The 23,505-nt window shown below is 46.0% G+C and overlaps 3 protein-coding genes across 3 annotated transcripts; 1 reads left to right on the top strand and 2 right to left on the bottom strand.

Annotated features, from left to right (window-relative positions):
- Positions 1 to 520: 520 nt before the first annotated feature.
- LOC136451329 (probable membrane-associated kinase regulator 2) lies at positions 521 to 2,603 on the bottom strand. The gene is made up of 2 exons (XM_066452042.1): positions 1,310 to 2,603; positions 521 to 1,139 (listed from the first exon to the last, which is right to left on the bottom strand). Exons 1-2 carry the CDS (start codon positions 2,460 to 2,462, stop codon positions 1,048 to 1,050), a joined length of 1,245 nt encoding a protein of 414 aa, XP_066308139.1. The 5' UTR covers positions 2,463 to 2,603; the 3' UTR covers positions 521 to 1,047.
- A 7,078-nt stretch (positions 2,604 to 9,681) lies between these two features.
- Positions 9,682 to 12,161, top strand: LOC136451328 (reticulon-like protein B1). The gene is made up of 5 exons (XM_066452041.1): positions 9,682 to 10,046; positions 10,990 to 11,170; positions 11,290 to 11,431; positions 11,521 to 11,590; positions 11,688 to 12,161. The coding sequence occupies exons 1-5, from the start codon at positions 9,767 to 9,769 to the stop codon at positions 11,852 to 11,854; spliced, it is 840 nt and encodes a 279-aa protein (XP_066308138.1). The 5' UTR covers positions 9,682 to 9,766; the 3' UTR covers positions 11,855 to 12,161.
- A 613-nt stretch (positions 12,162 to 12,774) lies between these two features.
- LOC136553283 (uncharacterized) lies at positions 12,775 to 20,576 on the bottom strand. The gene is made up of 15 exons (XM_066544680.1): positions 20,006 to 20,576; positions 19,081 to 19,202; positions 18,909 to 18,997; positions 18,785 to 18,823; positions 18,215 to 18,308; positions 17,634 to 17,676; positions 17,414 to 17,514; positions 16,457 to 17,015; positions 16,302 to 16,389; positions 14,657 to 14,845; positions 13,974 to 14,542; positions 13,752 to 13,890; positions 13,493 to 13,561; positions 13,281 to 13,397; positions 12,775 to 13,151 (listed from the first exon to the last, which is right to left on the bottom strand). Exons 1-15 carry the CDS (start codon positions 20,218 to 20,220, stop codon positions 13,038 to 13,040), a joined length of 2,547 nt encoding a protein of 848 aa, XP_066400777.1. The 5' UTR covers positions 20,221 to 20,576; the 3' UTR covers positions 12,775 to 13,037.
- Positions 20,577 to 23,505: the final 2,929 nt, after the last annotated feature.

Raw genomic sequence — 23,505 nt, 5'->3', positions numbered from 1 at the left:
CGCCCCTCGGGAAAGCAAACACAAATTCCAGTCCAGCGTGCACCTGCAACGCAACGCAAATCGCCGGGGGCCCTTTTCCTTGACTTGCTCACTCACAGAGACGCTGGCGTGGCGTACGTGGTTCTGCCGATAAAGGCTGCACCCCGACACGACGCCGCCGTCTTCTCTCTCGCTGCAGCTACCGTGTCACAAGTCCTACAGAGATGGGTGGCTGTCCCTACCGCCGTTTCTGCAACACATCGTCATGACCGAACCAGCCCAAAGAGTGAGAGCAAGTCGTACACCTTCCACGAGTGCTCGTACTAGGATTACTACTCTATCTAGCAAAGGACACAAATTAATTAAGGCCCCGTTTAGTTGCCATAAAATTTTGTATAGTAACTGTCACATCGAATCTTACGGCACATGCATGGAGTACTAAATGTAGACCGAAAAAAAAACTAATTACACAGTTGATCGAGAAATCGCGAGACAAAACTTTTAAACATAATTAGTCCATAATTAGACACTAATTACCAAATGCAAACGAAATACTACCGTGAACCAAAATCCAAAATTTTTTGAATCTAAACGCACCCTAAAAGGATGAGCGATTTACTAGGAGCTGAAAGCGGCTTCACATGGCCGGATTGGCTACATGAGCACGTACGTGCGTCGCATACCCCACTAGTAGGTGAGGACACCACACACACGGTGCAACCACCACCAGCCTCCAGACGGACACACAGACAAACTATCATCATCGAACCAGACAGACGGCGAGATCATGCATTGCAATGCAGCTCAGCTCAGCTCGGCGCGGCGCGGCGCGGCGCCAAAGACAAACCTCCCCTCCGGCCACGTTGGTCTGTCCAAACCAAACATGCCTTACTCTACTGCTTTTTAACATAACACGCCGTCACCAGCCTAATGCCCTAATACAAAACACCATCTACTACTAGCAGTACACCATCTACGCTGACACCACCACATCACTAGAGACAGAGGTACGGGTATTACGGCGATCACCGTCACGCCGCCCGTCAGTCTTCGCGCCACCGGACAAGCTCACGCGCCTTCCCCGGCGCCGGCTCCGGCCGCCCTCGCCTCGCCGCCCGTCGTCGTCGTCGTCATGGACAGCGGCGGCGGCGACTCCGACCCTACGGCACGGCAACACAAACCAACCAAGTACACACGCAGAGATGCGGTCAGCCATTACTACGAGTAGCACCGTAGCTTAAGCAGCTAGGCAAGTAGGAGTAGGCTGCTGTTGTGTCGCTGGGAAGTAGGCCCAGCCGTGCATGAAGTGGGCCCGAGGCCCCGTACCTACCTTTGGACGCGTTGAAGGAGCGCTTGCAGTGGGCGATGGCGCTCTGGATGCCGTCCTGCACCTGCAGCAGCGAGTCGTCCCGCCGCTGCGGCTGCGGGCCCGTCCCCGCCGCCGCGGGGGCATGGGCGCCCGGCGAGGGCGCCGCGGCTACCGCGGACGACGCGGACCGGCTCTTCCCGAGGCGCTTGCACACCTGCTTCAGTCCCGCGGGCACGCTGGCGCGGGGCGCGCGCACGCCGCAGGCCACCACCACCGGCTGCGGCGCAGGGGCCGGGACCGTCGCCGCCAAGGCTGTCGCTGACGACGGAGCCTGGGACGGGGACGGGGAGGGTGATGGCGCCGGGGATGGGTCGGGCTCCACGTCCGTCTCCTCGCCCTCGCTCGCCGTGCCGCCGAAGCGGAGGCGCTCGCCGTACCGCCGGGACACCTTCACGTACAGCGGCTTGATCTTGCTCAGGTACCGGAGGACCACCTCCTTCGCGAACCGCCGCTCCTCCGCCGTGATCGACGCCGACGCCGCCGCCACCTCCTCCTCCTGCTGCTGCTGCTGGGGCTCCGCCGCCGCGGTGGCCGGACGGTCCACGCCGGCGTCCGAGGTGCGCGAGCTGTTGTCGCGCGTGAAGAGCGACGCCAGCGGCGCGTCCTCCACCCGGAACTTTATCAGGAACCGGCTCGCCGCCGGCTGCTGCCTCGGCGCCTGCGTGGCCCCGGCACCGTCCGCCGTCGCCGGGGCCTTGCGCTTCCTCAGCTTGAGCAGCAGCACGCGGAACCTGGTGGCCGGACGGAGCAGCGTCGCCGGCGGTGGGACCACCGCGGCCTCGGCCTCGGTCTCGGTCTCCGCCTCCGCGGCCGGCGCATCGACGGCCACCGCCTCGGCGGCCCCGGGCGCCACGACGTCTTCGCCGGCGGCCACGGCGAAGTTGAACTCGACCCGCTCCTCCTCGGCGTCGGACGCGGCGCTCTCGTCGCCGGGCACGGCGAACTCGAGGTCGAAGAAGGAGGCGGCGTCGTCGTTGCCGTCCCCGCCCCCGCCGTCCTCGCACGCCGACGCCGACGCGGCGATGGTCGTGGTGGCGGCTGCGACCGCGGGCGCGCGCTGGGCGCCGGCCACCACGCCGCCGCGCAGGTACTTGAGGAAGCTGAAGGACTCCATGACGCACGCGCGGAACAGCGGCGCGCAGCTTTGCTGGGACTGTGAGGCTGGAGCTCCCCTCACTCACTCACTTGTTCTCGGCAGTCAAATCTTGCTCCCTCGCTCGGTTCCAAGGCCAACAACTCCCAGCGGTTGAAAAAAGACTCTTTTTCGAGGGAACCTTTCGAGGAGGACAGAGGAGTGAGGACCGGCTGCGGATGGAGGAGGAGGTGGTGGTGGCGGTGGCGGTGGCGGCGGCGTTGTCGTTGCAGCATCAATGCCAAATAGATGAGCAGCAGAGGCCGCGCGGGGTGGGGACGTGGGGTTGGACGGGGAGGGCGGCGTCGGCTTTCGACGGGGGCAGAGGGTCCCGGCCCGTGCACTGCTCACGCCGTGGGGGCGGTGGGGCTCCCGTGATCTCTTCTCCTCCGGCCTGCGCCTCCACGCAGGGATTTCAATTCAATCCAACCGTATCTCTCTGGAGAATTCCAAAATCTGTTTTCCAAATCTGTTGGCGCTGCACGTGTGACGCAAACGGCCATCCAAATCTGTTCAAATCTGGCTACAAATTTTTGAACAAATCCCCAAGGTCTGTTAGCGCTAGGTGTGCGGTGTGGTCAGCACACGTCTGACATGAATCGGTGGGAGAGTGGCTGCGCGGTGCCCAGGCCTCGTTTAGTTGGCGATTTTTTCAGCGTTTCAGCCAGCCCAAACCAGCCAGTCAATAGTATTTTTCTCTCACAACAAACCAACACCAACCAACCCAAACCAGCCCAGAAACCAACCAGCGAACAGGCCGTTTTTGGAAAATGGTACTGTAGCACTTTCGTTGTTATTTGGTAATTAGTATCCAATCATAGTGTAATTAGACTTAAAAGATTCGTCTCGTGAATTTCATCTAAACTGTGTAATTAATTTTATTTTTTATTTATATTTAATGCTTCATGCATGCGTCTAAATATTCGATGTGACGGAGAATCTTGAAAAAAATTATAAAATTTTGGGAACTAAACAGGCACCTTGACCTTTGGGGCGTTCGGTCAGTTTGATTATTAAAAAAAATCGGTTTTGATAAAATATTCACTGAATTTGCTGTCAAGATGACATGGTTCGATGTTCAATATAATATAGTCACAAAGATATCTCTTTAAATAGGTTAATTCGGCTAACGCCATCTAAATCGAATCAATCACCCAAAAGCGACAAAATTTTCGCTGAAAACTATATTGAATTGAAAAAAAATGATAGAACAACTTTTTTCGTTTGAATCGGGTTTAACAATATTTTGTCCACCCGGAATCAGTGGCTGAAATATATCAGGTGGGGTTTTTCTAAAAAAACAATATTTTGTCCACCCGTGCATGTTCTTCGGTGCCCTCCCAGAATTTGGTTTTCCTTCCTCTTCTAGTACATCCCAGTGAGCAGTAACTGAGCAGAGGACCACCGTCTGTGCTGGTGTGGTTAATTAAACACGATCGTACTAGTAAAAGAAGCAGTAGTATTATTACTGGGATTTGTTCTGAACATGCGAACGAGAGGATTTGCCTCGGAATGCGTTTGGTCGAGTGCTCGAGTAGTAAACTGAACCGACGGCTGCGCGTCCATGTCCCTGTCCATGTCCCTGTCCATCCTCCATCGGCCCGGGTCCCGGCCATCCCTCCCTGCAGCTCTTCTGCATGGCAATTGGCAAGGCTCACATGTAGCTTTGCTCCATTTGGACCTGGGTGACAAGCTCACACTGCGTGGCACTGCAGCAGCTGAGCAATAGACCGACGACCATGGCGTCCAGCAGCCTTCAGTCAGTCACGGGCAGCCAATGCCCAGAAGAGGAGAGGAGAGGAGAGGAGGCAGAGGCACCCACGGACCTCCACGGATCAGAAGCACAGCTGCCTGAGTTTCTGACGAGAGAGAACGTGATACTGAGGTCGGACTGTTGTCGCACGCACAGCCGGCGCTGGGACGTGGGACCCGTCACCTGTGGCCGTGAGAGACTCAACACTTGATCAGATAATCATTTGACGTGAACCGGAACGGATTGAGGAGTGCGTGCGCAGTGCAGTAATCCTTGTCTGTGCCATCATCGTCTGGCATGTGATTTTACTGCAGTCTTCATCTTCTCATCTTCGTCTTGTTGTTGTCTTTTTTTCTTCTTCTAACTCACTGGTTTGATGGTTTCTGAGAACCATGGCAAGTCCGTGTCGGATACAGAATTATTTCTGACCTCGGAGCTGTTCGGCTGGCTGGCAGGCTGGCCAGCCCCCTCACGAATCACTGTTCACGTGAACAGTGATTTCAGCAAGAACGGTATTTTTCTTTCGCAGCAATCAGCTGGAACAGTATTTTGGCTTATTTTTCAGTCCTGCCGAACAGGCTAATTGAAAGTTGACTTCGTGATTTCCAAAGCAGGACTGTTTATTCAGTCGTGTCCGTGCCCGGTGCCCGTGACTAACCATGCCGGGTCAACAGATATATATGTCAATATGTGCAAATGATGGGAGCATTTTTTTTTTTTTGGTAACAGCTGGGAGCAAGTGGGCTCGCTCTGTGAAGAAACGGACCGCAGAGGACGCGAAGGCCGGAGCTCGTTTGGGCTGACGGCCCAGTATTCCTATTGGATCGAATAATCCATCCTCCTGTGTCTTCGGTGGAAACACCACACCAAACCAATTTTAATTACAAATTTTGACATTCTGAAAAACTTGGAAACTTAGCGTTTCCATGGCGTAGATACGCCAATTACGATTTTGTTTTTCAAACACGAGTTTGCGTCTTAAGTTTTGCGACATGTCTAACCTATAGAAGCGCTGTAGATATGCCCAGTACCTTTTTTTTATGTGTTTCCATGAACTCAAAATTTTCAAAGGAATTCAAATCAGAATGAGTCTGATATGATCCATGGCTTAGCGAATGCACAACCATCCACATACTTAGGGCACCACACAGATGGCATGGGGATTTCAATTTCAATCCAACCATTCCGAACTCTGTGTTTCCTTCTGGTAAACAAAAAAAATCCAAAATCTCACATGTAACGCAATATAGCCAGCCAAAGGAGATGTGTAAATTCAAAATCTGGCTTCTTTTTTTTGTTTTTTTGTTTTTTGCAGAATAAATCCCCAAGATATGTTAGCACTAGATGACGTGCAGTGTGGTCGCCACTCAGCACACGGCTTTGCCATGGCATGACAAATCCGCACACGTTTGGCATGGACCGGTGGGTGAGTGGCTGTGCGGCGTGCCCGGTGCGTGGGCTGGGCATTCGGTTAAAGAATTTTGGTTTTGACAAAATATTAACTAAATTTTGTTGCTAAAATGAACACATATTAGTGGTCGCAAAGATATCTTGTTAAATGGGTTAATTTGGTTAACGCCACCTACAAAGCGAATCAAAATCGCCAATTATCGAATATCGGCCAAACATCTTCACCAAATATAGTAGATTATTTTTTTTTATTAACCTAATTCTTATATGTGTGGAAATGATGTGCACTTAGCTGTCGAAGCTTCAAATTGGGACCATTTTTTGGAAACACTAAAGAACAAGTGGGCTCGCTCTATGAAGAAAAGGACCGTAGAGGACGAAAAGGCCCAAGATCGTCTGGGCTGACAACCTAGTATCCCAGTTGAATGATTCGACGACAAATGCAGCGACTGTTGTATCTTCGGTGGAAACACAAAACCAACTTCAAGGACAAATTTTTGACAATATAAAAAACTTATTGTGTTTTTTAAACACGAGTTTACGTCTTAAGTTTTGCGACACGTGAGGCGTGAGATGATCCATGGCTTAGCGCATGCACAGCCATGAAACCAAAGTGCCTGGGTTCGCTGCCTTTTACAAAGAAAATAAGGTGTACAAACACTTTCGGTGGTCCGATCTATGTGGCACTCTGTTTACCACATTTCAAGTTTGGATTTTTGGTCAGTTAGTAGCCATACTTTACAACAACTAACAACATCAAAATGTGGTGAGAAAAATGGTTGAAGGAGGTTAGGTGGGGCGGAGTTTGTTCTATACTCTCTCTCCATTCTAAATTATATATCGTTCTGATTTTCTAGGTATATAGCGCGTAGTAAAAATTATGTATCTAAAAAAGTTAGAACACGTTAAATTTTGAAGCAGAGAGAGTAGCATGTATACACCTAAAAATTATCATTTTAGTACTATATTTTATAAAGCATGCATATGAATGCAATGTATATGTGCATTGTTCATTTATTTGGAAAAAAATGTCCAGCTGTACCTTTTTTTAATGATTTCACGTCAAACTATAAGGTGGTTTGCTGATTTTTTTTTTTTAAATTTCTTCCACGGTATCTCACTATCACTTTGTTTCCATCTGCACGTGGATTTGAATATTCATTTTGAGTTTTCTTAATGCACACACGAGATGCTATTTTCATTTTGAGTTTTCTGAATGCACACACGAGATGCTATTTTCACACACGAGAAAATGACACAAATACTGAAATATTTGGAGGAGCTCAAGTGGGCTTTCTGTCTAGAGAAACGGGCTGCAAATGATGGAAAAGGCCGAAGATCCGGTTGGGCTGACGGGCTGAACGAGGCTGGTGATGTGGTTCACGTGGCAATGCCGGGCCCATTATATCATATTTATATGTTTTGATGAAATTTGGCGTCCTTTTCTTAGACCGGGCCATTCTCGAGAGGTGGCTATTTAAAATCTTATTTTTGAAACGGAGTGAAAATTTCTCGATTTTTTTTACTCCTGAGAAGTGTGATTTACATTTCGGATGGAATAGCATTTCAAAATAATAGAGGGTTTTCGGTTTCAAACATCTTTTAATGAAAATTCATCGTACCATAATAATTATTAAAGGTTGCTAGATAGCTAGACTAACCAAAACACAATTCTTTTCTGTGAAGGGGTCAGTGTACATGAGAGGGTAGTTTATATTCTAAAATACATTTACGCTCCACAATAGTACAAAGTAAAACTACTTGAGTAAGAGCTTTTGGTAACCGAGAAGAGTAGTTGATAGCTTGCATCGGAATTTCCAAACAAAAAGTTTATGCGGTGACCACAATCAAGCTGCCAAATAACAATTCCAAATTACCAATAAACAATAGTTGGTCCCAGAAAAAGCAAGTGCATCACAATGAATTCACAGCAAATTGGCATCGGTTTGTTCATATTTCCCGCCTTTTCTGCGATTGCTTGATCCAAAGTTGCAAACAAAGCAAGCGTGCTATTTATATTGGCATGAAAAAGAAAAAGGGGAAAAAAGGACGATGGCAGAAATCATATAGGGTACAGAGATATACGGATTTTTACCCCCGCGGGCCCCACCGGGAATCGTCTCGGCGTTCGCTAAGGTAGTGTTTAGTTCCCAAAATTTTTTAAGATTCCTCGTCACATCGAATCTTTGACGCATGCATGAAGTATTAAATATAAATAAAAAATAAAACTAATTACACAGTTTAGACGAAATTCACGAGATGAATCTTTTAAGCCTAATTAGACTATGATTGGACACTAATTATCAAATAACAATGAAAGGGCTACAGTATATTTCGTCAAAAATTTCACCAACTAATCATGCCCTAATTCAAACGGCGAAGAGATTCCGAACGCGGGCCCCAGTCCAGCAGGAAAGGTGAGTGGTGCAGGTGTGTGTGTGTGATTGGGGTGCCCTCCACGATGATTCCGCCCACCTTTCCACGGTTAACGACACCTCTGCGTTTCTGCTACACGCATCATTCCTTGTGCACCCCAACACGAGTTTTTTACTTTTTTTTTAAGACAATATAAGATTTGATGCAATGCAATGATGCTCATGATTTCTCCCAAGCTCTAAAGCAACACGGCAGGCATAATGCTCAGCTAAAAAAGGAAGTCGTCATGGTTTAATATGGCGATCAAATGCATATTATTACAATTCATAAAATAAGGTACTACTTGTGTACTTTGACATGCGACTTCATCATTTTTTTTAAATTAGATTAGAAGGGATTTGATTTTTTTTTTCGCGACTTGCAAGATGTATAACTACTCACTTTAACCGTCCGGGAATCCTAGGCCTATGACTCTGAGCGCCTCTATCTACCGTTTACGTAGTGCACAACACTGTTCGTACTCTTGTTCAGTCGTTCCAAAAGCGCGTTTCCTCCCGCCACCAACATTGTCCCCGCTCTATTCAACTGCTTAAAAAAATGAGTTTTTTTTGTCTCCTTGTTGCTGCTCCCGTGTTTCCTGCGCCTTTTATGCGTGTCCTACAGTAAGCAGCGCGCTGCCAGCACCCTTGTCTGTCTAGTAGTGTTTGTTGCAGTATGTGCGTTACGGGATGAAGTCACTTGCCAGTTGTTTCGCACAAGGCTGGCTAATACCAAAAGGCAATACAAAACCAATAGAAAGCAGGAATAAATATGTTTACCTAGTACAATGAGAAAATTACTGGAGTTCCTTTGTCCAATTGAAAAAGGGTTTTACGTCTCATGTAACTCATTATGGTTCCATTTAACATATAGGGAACCATTTTGTTAGGGATCCAAAATACAGGGACAAAACTACTCATCTTTCTATTCCTTGCAACAGTTCTAAAAATGACAACTAAGACATGCTTGCAATGCGCAGCACATTCACCTGAATAGTGGTGGTACGAAGACCAAAAAATTAAGGCGCGTTGGGCTGACACCTTATCCGCTGCCGCCACATCTCAGGCCGTGCCGCGAGTTCAGTGAACAAAATAACAGTCGGCGAGCGGTGGTGCCGGTTTTACACTAGCTGTGGCGCGCGCCAAACCTGTGACAAAGTGTGGCGTGCTCGTTTGGCTCCTGTGGCGTGTGGAACTTCCAGCTCTGCGTCCTGTGGCATAGTTTGGTCGCGATCCAAACATACCGTTAGCTACTACCCATCTATTCTAAATTATAAGTCAATCTAAATTTTCTATATATATATATATATATATATATATATATATATATATATATATATATATATATATATATATGAAAATAAAACATTAGATCTATTTCTCTCTCCCGACACATGGTTCACGAAAATGAGACACATGGGGCCTGAATGTCTGATATGTTTTTCCCTCCATCCAAAGTCGAACAAATCCGTTACTCTCTCTGCATTCCGCCGTCCAGTCGTCCAGCCCGAACCAAACCCCACTCGCTCCATTTCCACCGTCCAATCCAAATCTGACGTCTCCGATTTCCCCATCAGCCCTAAACCCCTTGCGCGCCTATAAAATCCCAGCGCACAAAGGGAGACCAGATCTCCTCTCCGCCTTTCCCGTGTCCCCCGCAGCAATCACCGCGAGGGTTTCCATTTCCATCCCGCTCGTTCCGTTCCGGCATGGCGGAGCAGCCGCAGACGCACGAGGAAGGCGGCGCGAGCCCCAAGCACGAGTCGCTGATGGAGAAGCTCGCCGACAAGCTCCACGTCGGCGGCGGCAAGGGCGACTCCTCGTCGTCCTCGGACTCCGACAACGACGAGCGGCCCCGCCCCTCTGCGCCGCCCGCCGACGAGGTCAAGCAGCCCTCCGCCGCCACGGCGGCCGCCGAGGCCAAGGCCAAGGTGTTCCGCCTCTTCGGCCGCGAGCAGCCCATCCACAAGGCCCTCGGGGGAGGCAAACGTATGGCTCTGTTTCTCACGCTCTGAATGTTGCTCGCCTTTTGGCTTGAAGTCGCTAGATCGGATCTGGGCTCGCTGGGGATCTGTGTGGGCTGAGGTGCTTGGATTGCGGACTAGTAGATCTGATTGCTAAGGTTTGATGGAATGGGGCTAGCTAAGGTTTTAGGAATTGGTCGTTTAGATCGGCCAGCGCAGTCCCGCAGATTGGGATCTTACCTGTCCTTGACAAGTGGAGGCGACTAGCATGCTTGGTTACTCTATGCTTGCTTCAAATTTGATCAATGCAAGTCGTTGCACGTCCGTACATATATGATCTGTATCACTGTATGTTGTGAATACTTTTCACTGCCAAGCTTGTCTGTACTGTGGCATACAGTATTTTTGCAGTGTCTACTGCTATTGCATTACAAACTGCTTGGTTGACCTGTGAACAATATTACCAACCACTTGAATTCGTGTGGCCTCTCGTGTTTAACATGGTGGGGACCAATTACTTATCTGCTTAGGTATGCTTTGTTGTGTCTGCATTCTGCAAGCGCATTTCAGAGGTTATATGTTTTTACATGAGGATCAATCAATGCTGAAGGGCCCTTTTGGTTGCTTTGAATTAAGATTCTAAAAATATTAAGTTTTTAAATTTGTTTGCAATAGAAACATCTGGTAGCCTTTACCTTATGTTTATCTCAACAAATGGCATTTCACTGGAGCTTTTTGATACTACCTTGTCTACTCTGAAATGGAAGGTCTTCCTTTAGAGAGATTGTGATGCTTGTGCTGTGTTGTTGTGCCTGATTATACATCTTTAATCGGTCTGTGTCTACAGCTGATATTCTCCAGTCTTAAAACTTGATTGGTGTAATGGGAATTGTGAGACCTAAATACCTGATGTCTGTCATTGTTGTACTTGGTACCTACCGAACTCATTACTGTTCTCTATTTTGCAGCTGCTGATGTGTTCCTGTGGAGGAACAGGAACATCTCTACTGGAGTAGTTGGTGGTGCCACAGCAATCTGGATCCTATTTGAATTGCTTGGCTACCATCTTCTTACTTTCGTTTGCCATGGTCTCATATTCTCTCTGGGTGTTCTCTTTCTCTGGTCTAACGCTTCATCGTTTATCCACAAGTAAGATTTCACCTCAGCATCATAAATTGCTCAAACTTATAAAAGATGCAAGTTTGTTCTTTGCTAGTTACATGGTCATAGACTAACTTCATGATGTGAAACTCTGCCCATTAATTCAGGGCTCCCCCAAAGATCCCAGAGGTGATCATTCCTGAAGATTTAGTTGTCAACATTGCGCGATCCACTAGTTATGAGATCAACAGGGCCTTTGCCAATCTCCGCCAGATTGCTCTTGGCCGGGACATAAAGAAGTTCCTAATGGTATGTCTACTATGCCATTGCCTATGATGAACAATGGATCATACAGCAAGCTACACTTGTCTCATTTTTTTCTCTATTGGAAAATCTAGGTTATTGCTGGGTTTTGGTTCCTTACTGTTTTTGGAAGCTGCTGCAACTTCTTGACCTTGGTTTACATTGGTAAGGGATCCAAGCAACTTAGAGAGAATCTCGTTTAACCCCTCTTCTATGTTTCTGATTGGCTGATACTGTATTGTCTTCCTCTTATGCAAAACAGTCTTTGTGGTGCTGCACACAGTACCTGTCCTGTATGAGAAGTACGAGGATCAGATTGACTCGTATGGCGAGAAAGGGTGGATTGAAATTAAGAAGCAGTACGCCGTGTTTGATGAGAAGGTTCTGAGCAAAGTACCTAGGGGTCCCGCGAAAGACAAGAAACACTAGAAGCAAGTGATCCAATGTTGCTCTTAGTAGGGAATGCTAGCAATCGGTTCTGAGTTTCTCAGGAGGCAGCGCTTATGGGTACGAGCACCAATTTGCCACCTATGCATTATGTTGTGTATGGCTGCTTAGTTGTTTGGTTTTGATGGGTGAAGCCGAATTGCTAGCTTTGCCCTTCATTGGAGCATTAAATTTTCGGTGGTGCTGTTTGATTTTGATCTGTGTTGTAAGATGTCGAGCGCAGACTGTACCTGCGACACTGTTTTTGCTACTTATCAATGCAGTTTGGAATTTGATGATATTTATGGTCTTTTTCGGTACTTAGGTAACACATAGTCAGTTCGGTGGTTTTGATGGGTAAAAGACTGGTTAGCATGTCGAGAAACATGCTTGCTTCAGATGAAGTCTGTTTGCTCAATTTTAACTTGCACATTCAAGCAGCAGAAACATGCTTCTTGAGAAGCTCTTTCCTATTTGGGGAATGGTATAGCAACATGAAAATGGCAGAAACATGCATCTTGGGAAGCTCTTTCAGTTATTCTTTGCTATTCAGGGAAACAGTATGGCAACATGAAAGTCACTTGAACTCTTTGGTGAAGGTATACTTGAAGTATTAATGGTGTTCGTTTGCTTATAGTCGCATATATGCGTACTGTTAGCCTTTGGTGGCACAGCACAGCAAGCCATAGAGTAAACTTTAGAAAATCAGAGAGAGCAAAGAGACCTAACGCATCTGTACTGTACCTGTGTAAAACAAACAGAGGACTCCAGGGCTCAGTTCAGCTCTAGGTTTTGTTTGAGCTCTACTAAAGACCCACATACACAAGAAATTTGCTTATATTATACTCCTGCTACCTAGACCTTTAGCTGTTAGCCACAACTTACCAGTTTATACCTATACAGAAGCATGATGGGGGAGAGAGAGAGCAAACTGCACCTCAGATTCATTATTAGTGTGTGATACAACAACCAGCACAGGCAAACTGGAATTTAGGTGGAGATAAAATTGTTCTTCCTTGTCCTACACCAGAAACGGGCTTTTACGGCCTGATCTCTTGTCCCCCTAACACTCCCCCGTTTCTCATGTTCTTATACACGTTCGGCCTATTTCCTCATGGCTGTTTTGTGCTCTACTCTACTTTCAAATTATGTCCATACATTTTTGCGTGTGATGTTCACATATTGCTCAGAGGAAGTATGTCAATTGCTGCTGCTTTCTGGAGCCTCCTTCACCATACAACTCGTTCCATTGCCTCAGCTCACTCATTATGGCACCTTCAGCAGCGAAACTTGCAGCCACCTGAATTTGAGAGTTTACAGAGTATTAACAACTTTGAACTGCCATTAGTTTATTTTTCAAGTCGACAAGTGTTAATCTGCTTCCACATCGTTTCAAATTCCACTAGATATGATTAGAGGATGGATTCACCTGGTTCTTTGCTTCCTTCAGATCCGTCATGTTCAGCGGCCTTAGAATGATGGTCTCCTTTTCTTTCTTCTTTGGAATATCCGACTGAGTTTCTCCTTTTTCACGCTTCAGCATCTCCTGAAGACATTGAAGATAAAGCTTACATAGTGAATTCATTCACAAAATTCATCATGAATTAAATTCTTAAGATGCTGGTGGTTTGGTTTGATTACCAGCTCCTTCTTTCTTTCCCTCTGGATTAGCTCCCTCACAGGGCGATATGCTGCCGTCGTGCACAGGTTCTGTTAAAAGAAGAATTCAGGGTTGAGCAGAATTGATCTCTACTTTAGTTCTTAATACAAAGATACACAGCTCTCTTGCGTATTCTCAGAAAAATAAATCGGAGTTGAGCATGGTGCCTTTGTTTTTCTTTTTGGATGTGCAGGGGCCAGGGGGGGGCATGTTTGTGCATTCATGTTTCATGCTACTGACCTTGAGATCACTTCCACTATATCCTTCTGTCATGGTTGCTAGCTCCTTATAGTCCAGCCCTTCATCAACTTTCTCCTTTGACAGAAGTCGCCGCATTATGAGTTCCCGACTTTCCGTCGATGGCAGACCTACCATGATTCTGTTAAAGAAAGAGAACACAGCTCAGGGAACAAACTGAGGGATGCATAAATGTTACTAGCATCTTGAGGAAAATATACAAACCTTCGCTCGAACCTACGGATGATAGCCTCATCAAGATCAAAAGGCCGGTTGGTCGCAGCAAGAACAAGAATTCTCTGATCTGGTCTTGACAACAGGCCATCCCAGTGTGTCATAAATTCATTCTTGATCTTCCTCATAGCCTCGTGCTCTCCAGCTCTGTTCCGCTGCCCAAGCATGCTATCAACTTCATCGACGAAAATGATGGTTGGTGCTACTTTAGCAGCTAACGTGAACAATGCTCGAACATTTTTTTCGTCTTCACCAAACCACTTTGATGTGATAGTCGACATAGAGACATTTATAAAACTTGCTTGAGCTTCATTTGCTATAGCCTTGGCGAGCATAGTCTTGCCGGTTCCTGGAGGACCAAAAAGTAATATACCTCTGCAGGGCTTAAGAAGACCGCCTTTGAAGAGGTCAGGTCGTCTAAGAGGCAGCATGACAAGCTCATGAAGGGATTCTTTGATATCATCCAAGGCACCAATATCATCAAATGAAACTCCAATTTCATTAGCAGGTATCACTTCTGGTCTAATACGCTTTTCGAACTCATTATCTGGTGGGACTTCCTAACAGAGAAAAAAAATGAAATTACAAGTTACAGACTGGCAATTGGTAAATTAGTTCCTCTAGGGTATGCATAGAAAAATATTTTCTCAAAGATGCAACCAGAATAACGGTACCGGTGCTTTTGCAGCTGGAGGTGGATTATCCTTCTTCACCAGTTCTGTTTTGCTCTCAACTCTAGGAGCAGGGGCACCAGCCGGAGCAGCAGCAGCAGTAGCAGCAGCCGGAGGTCGAACAGGTGGCAGCGATGTTGCAGGTTTTGTTTCTGATTTTGCAGTTGTTGGAGCAATTGCCTTTTCAGCAGCCTATATATTTGATGTATGGTATGTGAATACATACATTTTTAAATGTTTTCGAGACAAGTGAAACAAGAATACCTAGGGGAATTAATCTTCTTCATATTAAGAAGATAAGGTGAGCCAATAGGACCCAAACTTCGCTAATTTCCCAAGTTTTAAGTGGTAAAATATTTTAAATCATCTGTGCTATATCAATCCAAACAGTTGCATTATTCTCACTTTCTCAGTATCAATCTGAATGTCACTGTTTACTTGTAACCAGTGGTCATCTTTCCATATGAGTTACTTAGCGAAATTTGTTATAACGTCATTGAGAATCTAGTAGCCTTCTTTGACGCATAGGGAAACCAGATAACCAAACCTCAGATGTAGCATTAAGAGCAACACTTTTTAGCATCATGTGTATATTTAGTAGCTTTAGTGATGGATGAGGTCACAAGGGACATACAAGGGGACATCCCTTGGTGTATGCTTTTCGCGGACGATGTAGTGCTAGTTGATGAAAGCCGGACAGGAGTGAATCAGAAACTGGAGTTATGGCGGGAGACTTTGGAGTCCAAAGGTTTTAGACTTAGTAGAACTAAAACTGAGTATATGAGATGTGACTTCGGCACTACTACTCGGGAGGAGGAAGATGTTAGTTTGGAAGGTCAAAGTAGTGCCTAGGAAGGATACCTTTCGATATTTAGGATCAATGCTACAGAGGGACGGGGATATTGATGAAGATGTTAGCCATAGAATCAAAGCAGGGTGGATGAAGTGGCGGCAAGCGTCTGGTGTCCTATGTGACAAAAGGGTACCACAGAAGCTAAAAGGCAAGTTTTATAGGACGGCGATTAGACCTGCTATGTTGTATGGTGCAGAATGTTGGCCTACGAAAAGACGACATATTCAACAGCTAAGTGTCGCGGAAATGCGTATGTTGCGTTGGATTTGCGGTCATACAAGAAGGGATCGAGTTCGGAACGATGATATACGTGAGAGATTAGGGGTAGCGCCAATTGAAGAAAAGCTTGTCCAACACCGGTTGAGATGGTTTGGACATGTGCAACGGAGACCTCCAGATGCACCGGTGCGTAGTGGAATCCTAAGTTAGGATAGTAACGTGAAGAGAGGCAGAGGAAGACCGAAGTTGACTTGGGCAGAGGCAATAAAAGGAGACTTGAAAGGATGGAATATACCCAAAGACTTAGCCTTAGATAGGAGTGCTTGGAAGACAGCTATTCACGTGCCTGAACCTTGGTTGCTTCTGTTGGATTTCAACTCTAGCCTACCCCAACTTGTTTGGGACTTAAAGGCTTTGTTGTTGTTGTTGTTGTTGTGTGTATATTTAGTAGCGTATATATGTAGTATAAAGAGTAAATGATAGTACTTTTCATAAATTTAAGTGTACCTAGTAGTGTATATTTTGATTAATTAGAATAAATTACAATCGACAATGAGGAACATAAATTGAACAAACCTTTAAGGCGTCATCCGTCACTTCCAATTTCATGCTGTCCTTATCGCTCATCTTGTTGCCTTGAAAAATTTCCAATGCATGGGACAAGCTGTGCCATGAAAGAGTCATAAATCAAGAAATAAAAGATCTACAGAGAACTATATTAATCTGCTAACCTCTTTGTGGATAGAACTAATTTCCCATTTCGGTACTCTGGATCTTTGTTATTCATCAAGTGATATGAAACCGCAGACACCACAATCTCCTCTATATACTTACTAAGGCACATAGTATCAGATAGGCAAATCGAGCCTAAATCATCACATTCAAGATCATTTTCTGCAAGGACTTCCATAATATGATTTCGGTTATCTTGAAACTGAATCAGCTTCATGTCTTCTTCTATTTGGGAGTTCCAACTTACAAGGTGGTTTTCGTTTTCAGGTGGCTTGATTTCTATATTATATGGGAACAGAAAAGTCAATCTGTCATCCAACTCCTCATCACTGTCCATATCTACAATCCTTGATCCCAGGACTAACACCGGCCCTTCAAGCTTGTTTAGTAGTTTTTCAAACAGGAGATACATTTTTGGGGACTTGTGAAGAAACTTCTCAACATCTCTTATGTAGAGTACAATTGGGTACTTCTTTGACACTGAATGCAGAACCTTGTACAACGCTTGTACTAAAATTTTCTCATCAAAAGTCCAACTGCTTGTGCGTCTAAGAGGAGCTGCATTGATTATCAAACATGACACATGAGAACAGAAAAGATTTATCAATCAAATCGACATTGCAGCAAGAATTACGAAGGTAACAGCTGCGACAAGTCGTATGTTTCCACCAAGCTTATTCACTTCAGATATTCTTGTTTGCTTATTTTCAACTGTTTGCATACACAGTGTTATCTCCAGAAAAAAAAAACATAATGTGAACAAAATCTTTACAACGCGCGTGGACAGCAATATTAAAGAGGTATTTTTCTTTTAAAAAAGGCCCAATCTAATGTTAATACTTCTGATTCTTACAGTTTGCTCATAAATAGCAAACAGGATAACTAAGAATATTACCCAGTGACATGAATTCTTAATCATGTGCCACTATAAGTGTTTCAAAAGAACATGTTATGACCTGAATTAGTTGAAGGTCCTTGCGAAGCCATGCTACTCATATCAGAGGAAGTAGATGCATTTCTTCTGAGCTTTGGTAAGTTGGTCATACTTTCAGAGCTCCTGGAAATGCATAGAGAAGTGCATACAAGAAACAGTAAATGCATTGTAGTTTCTGTAATAAGCTCACTAAAGCGTAGTTTTTTTTTTCAAGAATACACCAAGGTCTGAGATTCTCCCACCTTAATTTGACATCCGTCATGCTGCTTTGTCTACGTATAGTTCCTGAGATAAAAACCAAGTAAATTAACAAATATGCAGCTGCATTTATAAACTAAAACAAACTAAAAGTCATCCAGTTATTGTATTATTCAGTAATACACATGCAAGTGAATTCAGTTTTACACTGAAAGAGGATCTTTTTTCTGTAGCATTCAGAATAAATGGCAGCTAACAGACTTCAAGTCAAACCAAATTTCAAATCGACACACAGCAGGTACAGATTATATCAAAGGAGGAGAAACATGTACGTCCTTTTCTCTCTCTAAAAAAATCAAGTTCTCAGATAACTAAGAACAACGACAGGAATGGAATGATTCCATTTATTTCAGCTATGGAATTTGTGAAGTCAGAGCAATATCAACGCCAGAATAGATGTTTCATCTTGTCCAGGGAGATGGCGTCTAGAGGTCTACATGAACTGTCGAACACTGATGCTGTACCACATATTCAGTTCAAAACCTGAAGTAGATTACAAGGACCAAGCCAAATACTGCAGTACAATGAAGAGCTGAACAGTATTTACTAAATGTCCATGTGTCACCTTTGGTCTGTTCCTTTTGTGAAAGAATTGAAAGAGATCCAAGCAATCCCGACACACGTTCAAGCGTCGTCTCAGAGATTGATCTTTTAAACGTCTGACAAGAAAAAAAAAATGCTCTTCTGTTAGCAATTAATCGAGGCATGAGAATCTGTGAAGCAGCAAAAGGATCTGGCAGCAATATGCAGACATATTACGCCATCATATCAACCACAAGCAAACTGAACGCACCAGTAATTTCTATTAATAGTAACTACTCCCTCCGTCCCAGAAAGAAGGTTGTTCTGGGATGCGTGCAGGTCAAACTTTCTCGACTTTAACTAGGTTTATAAAAAATGCGTGCAACATCTATATCTCCAAATAAGTTTATTATGAAAGTATTTTAATGATACTAATTATGTATTATAAATATTAATATTCTTTTATATATAATTGATCCAAGTTAAAAAAAGTTGACTTCTCAGGAAGCGAGAATGACTTCTATTCTGGGACAGAGGGAGTACACCTGAAGCTATGGGAAATGAGTCACAAGATAAGGTAACCTCAGAAAGTCAGAATGTTTAAAGGCCTTACCTTCTCTGTGCTGCCACCAGTGCCATATTTGCTATGGATCTGTAAGGAAGGACACTATTTGGTTACAAAATCAACATAATTTGTTAAATCTGTTAATGAAGAGAGAACATTCGGCCAAACTGACCTTTATAAGAAAATCAGTAGGATCTAGCAACAGCAACTTTGCTTGAAAATAGTGGGCAAGCGCCCTGGCAAGCATCTGCTGGTAGAGCTCTTCAAGACAGGACCTTGGGTCTTAGTTCAGTGATGCATAAATAAACTGTCTGAGCGAGTTCCAATCGAAGATGATACTGTACCTGCAGGACCTGACAGCAGGATTGCACGGCTGGCTGGAGCAAGATTCCTGGTGTACTTAGAAATCTCTGCTTGCTTCAAGTGAACGTAGGCAGCGCTTGTCAGCACAACACGTGTTTGCTCACTGCGAATTGGAATCGGAGAATAAGACGAGTGTTAAAGGCCAAGTGTGGTGCACATCAAAGGGAGGGGGCAAAAAACAGAGCTCGATTGTGTTTTTTATACATGATCAGATCAGACACAATCAATTGTGTTTTTTATCATCAGTAAACTGATACCATAGAAAATGAATTTGTTTCTCATCCAAAAACGACTTATAGCCTGAATAAAGTAGGAAAATATTGAAACACAGCAAAACTGTTCCATTTTTTTTTTTTTTTGCGAGCGTTCCATCTTTTTTTCTCCAGAACGATTTCTGTCGCCACCTTTCGTTGCAGCCATTTGATGGCACCAAGGCACCTGCGAGATCTGCTTGTTTTTCCTCTAAAAAAATCTATCGCTTTGTCTTGTCCTATAATTGCAGAAACAGGAAACAAGATATACTGATGGTTTTGTTCATCGACAGCGACGGAGCCAGAGTTCCTTTGATGACCCCTGAGACTGAGGATCACACACAGCTTTCCTACTTTTTATTTATCCCAAGTTTTTTCTTTCTCCGATTCAGAGAACACGCAGCTGGTCTCCTCGGGTCATGTAGCATGCGCATCGCATCACATCACATCACAGGGTGAAAGAAGGGAAGAGAAACGCATCAACAGACAGATCCGAAGCAGGCAAGGCGACGACGCAGAAGCTGGAGCAGAGTCTCATCTCATGAAAGGAACTCTGAACTGACGTGCATGTCGCTGTTGTTTCCTTGGAGCAGAAAGCAGAATCGATGGGAGGAGCACGTACGTACAGAAGGAAAGACGGAGGAGGAAACTAGACCTGAGGTAGTACGGGAACTCGTCGAAGGTGACCTTGCTGTCGGCGCCGTCGACGAGGAGGCGGCGGAGGTCCTGCTCCACCCGTTCGACGGTGACCCCCGCGGCCCTGGAGGAGGCGGAGGCGCCGCCGGCCCAGGGCGCGGACGCGAGGCCCAGGCCGACGCCGACCCCGATCCCGATCCCCAGCGCCGACATCACCACGCTCTTCCCTTCCATGGCGGCCTGGCAGGCGGGCGGGCTGCTCTCCGGCCGGCGACGGCGATCGACACGATACGATCCAACGACGACGGCGGCGGCGCGGTGGGGCGGCTAAAATTAAGAGGTCCGGCCGGGGCGGGGCACGGAGGGAGGATGGAAGAGAAGAGGCAGGCGTGGGCGGCCGGCAGCGAGCAACGGGTGGTGGCGTGGGCTGGCGGCCTGGAGAGGTGGTGGAGGGAGGGGGACGCGGAGCGCAAGTGCCGGGCCTCTGCTCGTTGCCGTAGCTAGCTTCTGGGTCCTTCGCTGCCCTGTCTCCTCCTCCTCCTCCTCCTCCTCCTCCTCTGCGTCTCTGCTCAGACACAGGCAGGCAGTGCAATGGCGCGCCGGCACGCGGCCTGCGTACGTGTGTGTGATATAGCGGATACACGCTCGGAGTGCTAGCATTTCCTTTCCTTTCCTGTGGTGGCATGCATTCTTCCGCCCGGGACCTCTGGCATCGTTGGAATCATGAATAGGTCCTATCGTGCCATTTCCTGCGTGGCTTCATAGTTTTTTTTTGTGTGTGTTAGAACTGAATCTATGTTCTTTTCCTTTTTATTGTGTGTCCGCCTCAGCTGTGGGGTGTTTGTTTCCACGTGGCTAAAGTTTAACCCTATCCTATCGAATTTTGGATATCAATTAGAATTATTAAATATAAATTAATTATAAAATTAAATACAAACTAATTTACTAGACGAATCTATTAAACCTAACTAATCCGTGATTTGACGATGTGGTACTGTGCCCCGCCGGCACCGCAGTTCAAAATGCACCACCACCGTACCGGCCAGGTCCATGCACCGCCGCGGCATGCTGATGCACCTGAATGCATGCTGCCAGTTCGGGCATGCATGCATGAATCCCGCCGCAACTTGCCGTACGTACGTACGCACGGTCGGGCCCGCCGGTTCTTCTCGGGCGTTACGCACTGCCGTCACGTCGCCCATGCGGAGCAACTGTCCGTACGGTTAGGTCCGTCTGTCGCATCGGCCTGTGCAGCGACATCGACACGCATGTTGTCCACTGGGGCGCATGGCGCGCCACCGCGCAGGACCACTGGCCGGCAAGCGTAGGGGCCCGCCAGGGTAACAGGAACGAATAGCCCGCCAGGGTAACTCAAATGCACCCTTATTTGGTAGGAGGACGAGTTTTATATTAAAGTCTATGCCAGCAAAAAAAAAATTGGGCTTTTTACTTTGCTATCATGGGTGAGCCAATTTGTCTCGCCTGTGAAAGCTCTAGCTTGGTTTTGATTAATTGATGAAACCCTAAGTGCTAACCTAGTTTATCAAGATGATTATGAGATAGGTAGCACTACTCCAAGTGATGAAGCAATGACGAAGATCATGACAATGGTGATAGCATGGTGATGATCAAATGCTTGAACTTGGAAAAGAAGAAAGAGAAAAACAAAAGGCTCAAGGCAAAGGTATAAAATGTAGGAGCCATTTTGTTTTAGTGATCAAGACACTTAGTGAGTGTGATCACATTTAGGATAGATAGCCGTACTATTAAGAGGAGTGTAACTCGTATCGAAATGCGGTTATCAAAGTGCCACTAGATGCTCTAACTCATTGCATATGCATTTAGGATCTAGTGGAGTGCTAACACCCTTGATAATATTTGTAAAAATATGCTAACACATGTGCACAAGGTGTTTGCAGGGTTGAGATGGGTTTGGGTTGACATGTGCACAAGGTGTTCGGCGCTTTTGGGAAAATAAAATGTCTATTTTCTATTGCGCCGGATGCAAAATTCTTGGTGGTTGGCACATTTGAGCAAGGGTGAAGAAGTTAGAGTTGAAATGGAGTTGGTCGAAATGATGCTGGCGTCGGTCTACTGACCGGACGCTGGGTCACTCAGCGACCGGACGCTGAAAGGCTGCGTCCGGTCGAGCTGTCAGACGGCACAGTGGGTAGGGTTGAGCACCGGACGCTGGTCTACGTCCGGTCAAGGTGGACCGGACGCGTCTGGTCGAAAAAACATGCCTCGGGGAGCTTACTGGAAATGACCGGACGCTGGGGCTTCAGCGTCCGGACCGTTTTGACCGGAGCGTCCGGTCAGCTTCGTAGCCGTTGAAATCTGACGAACAGCGTTTGAAGCTAGTGACGCGTGGCATCGATCGGGCGACCGGACGCTGAGGGCCAGCGTCCGGTCGGTATGACCGGAGCGTCCGGTCAGAGCGTGTTTTGCCCAGTGAAGGGGTACAATGGCTCTATTTGATGGGGCTCTATTTATAGCCCCATGGCCGGCTCAAGGGATAACTCTTGCACATTTTCATTGACATAACAACCTTGTGAGCTTAGCCAAAGCCCTCCCACTCATCTCCATCATTGATCCATCATCATTGTGAGATTGGGAGAGAATCCAAGTGCATTGCTTGAGTGATTGCATCTAGAGGCACTTGGTATTCGTGTTGCGCTGCGGATTTCACTTGTTTCTCTTGGTGGTTGCCACCACCTAGACGGTTGGAGCAGCGGTGGAGGATCGGCACGAGTTGGTGATTGTTCGTGGCCGTCTCTGGTGATTGTGAGGGGAGTTGTACCTTCCTCGGCGGAGCGTCGAAAGGTAACTCTAGTAAATTGCTTGTGTCATTGAGTTACCTCACTTGTGGGTCGGTTCTTGCGGTGTCCAATCGTGTGGACGAGGTTTGTGAAACACCTCTTAGCCGCCGAACCACCAAGTGTGATCGACACAACGGGGACATAGCGTGTTGGCAAACACGTGAACCTCGGGAGAAAATCGATTGCCTCTTGTCTTTGGCATTCTCTCGGTGATTGGCTATATATTCATCTTATGATTGGTTCATCCCCTACACGTTGGTATAATCACCTTACTCACTTATTTACATTCTTGCAAACTAGTTGACACAAGCTCTTTAGTGTAATTAGATTTGAGAGCTTGTTTTATTATTTATATTCATCTAGTTGAGCTCTTTAGAGTAGCAAGGTTGAGAGCTCTTAGTGAGTAATTACATAGCAAGTTTGTGTGTCTAAGTAATCATTGCAACTAGAATTGTTGGATAGGTGGCTTGCAACCCTTATAGAGCTAGAGCAAGTTTGCATTACGCTATTTGTCATACTAATTAAATTGCTCTAGTTAATTTATAGATTTTTAAATAGGCTATTCACCCCCCCTCTAGCCATATTAGGATCTTTCAGCCTGGCCTGATAAGGATTGACATGCTGGCTTGCATAAAGCAAGACAAGCTTGTCTAGTAAGACATCATGTCCAAAGATTATGTTACGTTTCGCCCAATATCTG

This window comes from Miscanthus floridulus, chromosome 5 (genome assembly GCF_019320115.1).
Source record: "Miscanthus floridulus cultivar M001 chromosome 5, ASM1932011v1, whole genome shotgun sequence".
NCBI classification, from domain to species: Eukaryota; Viridiplantae; Streptophyta; class Magnoliopsida; order Poales; family Poaceae; genus Miscanthus; species Miscanthus floridulus.
This window is presented reverse-complemented; position numbering and strand designations above follow the sequence as displayed.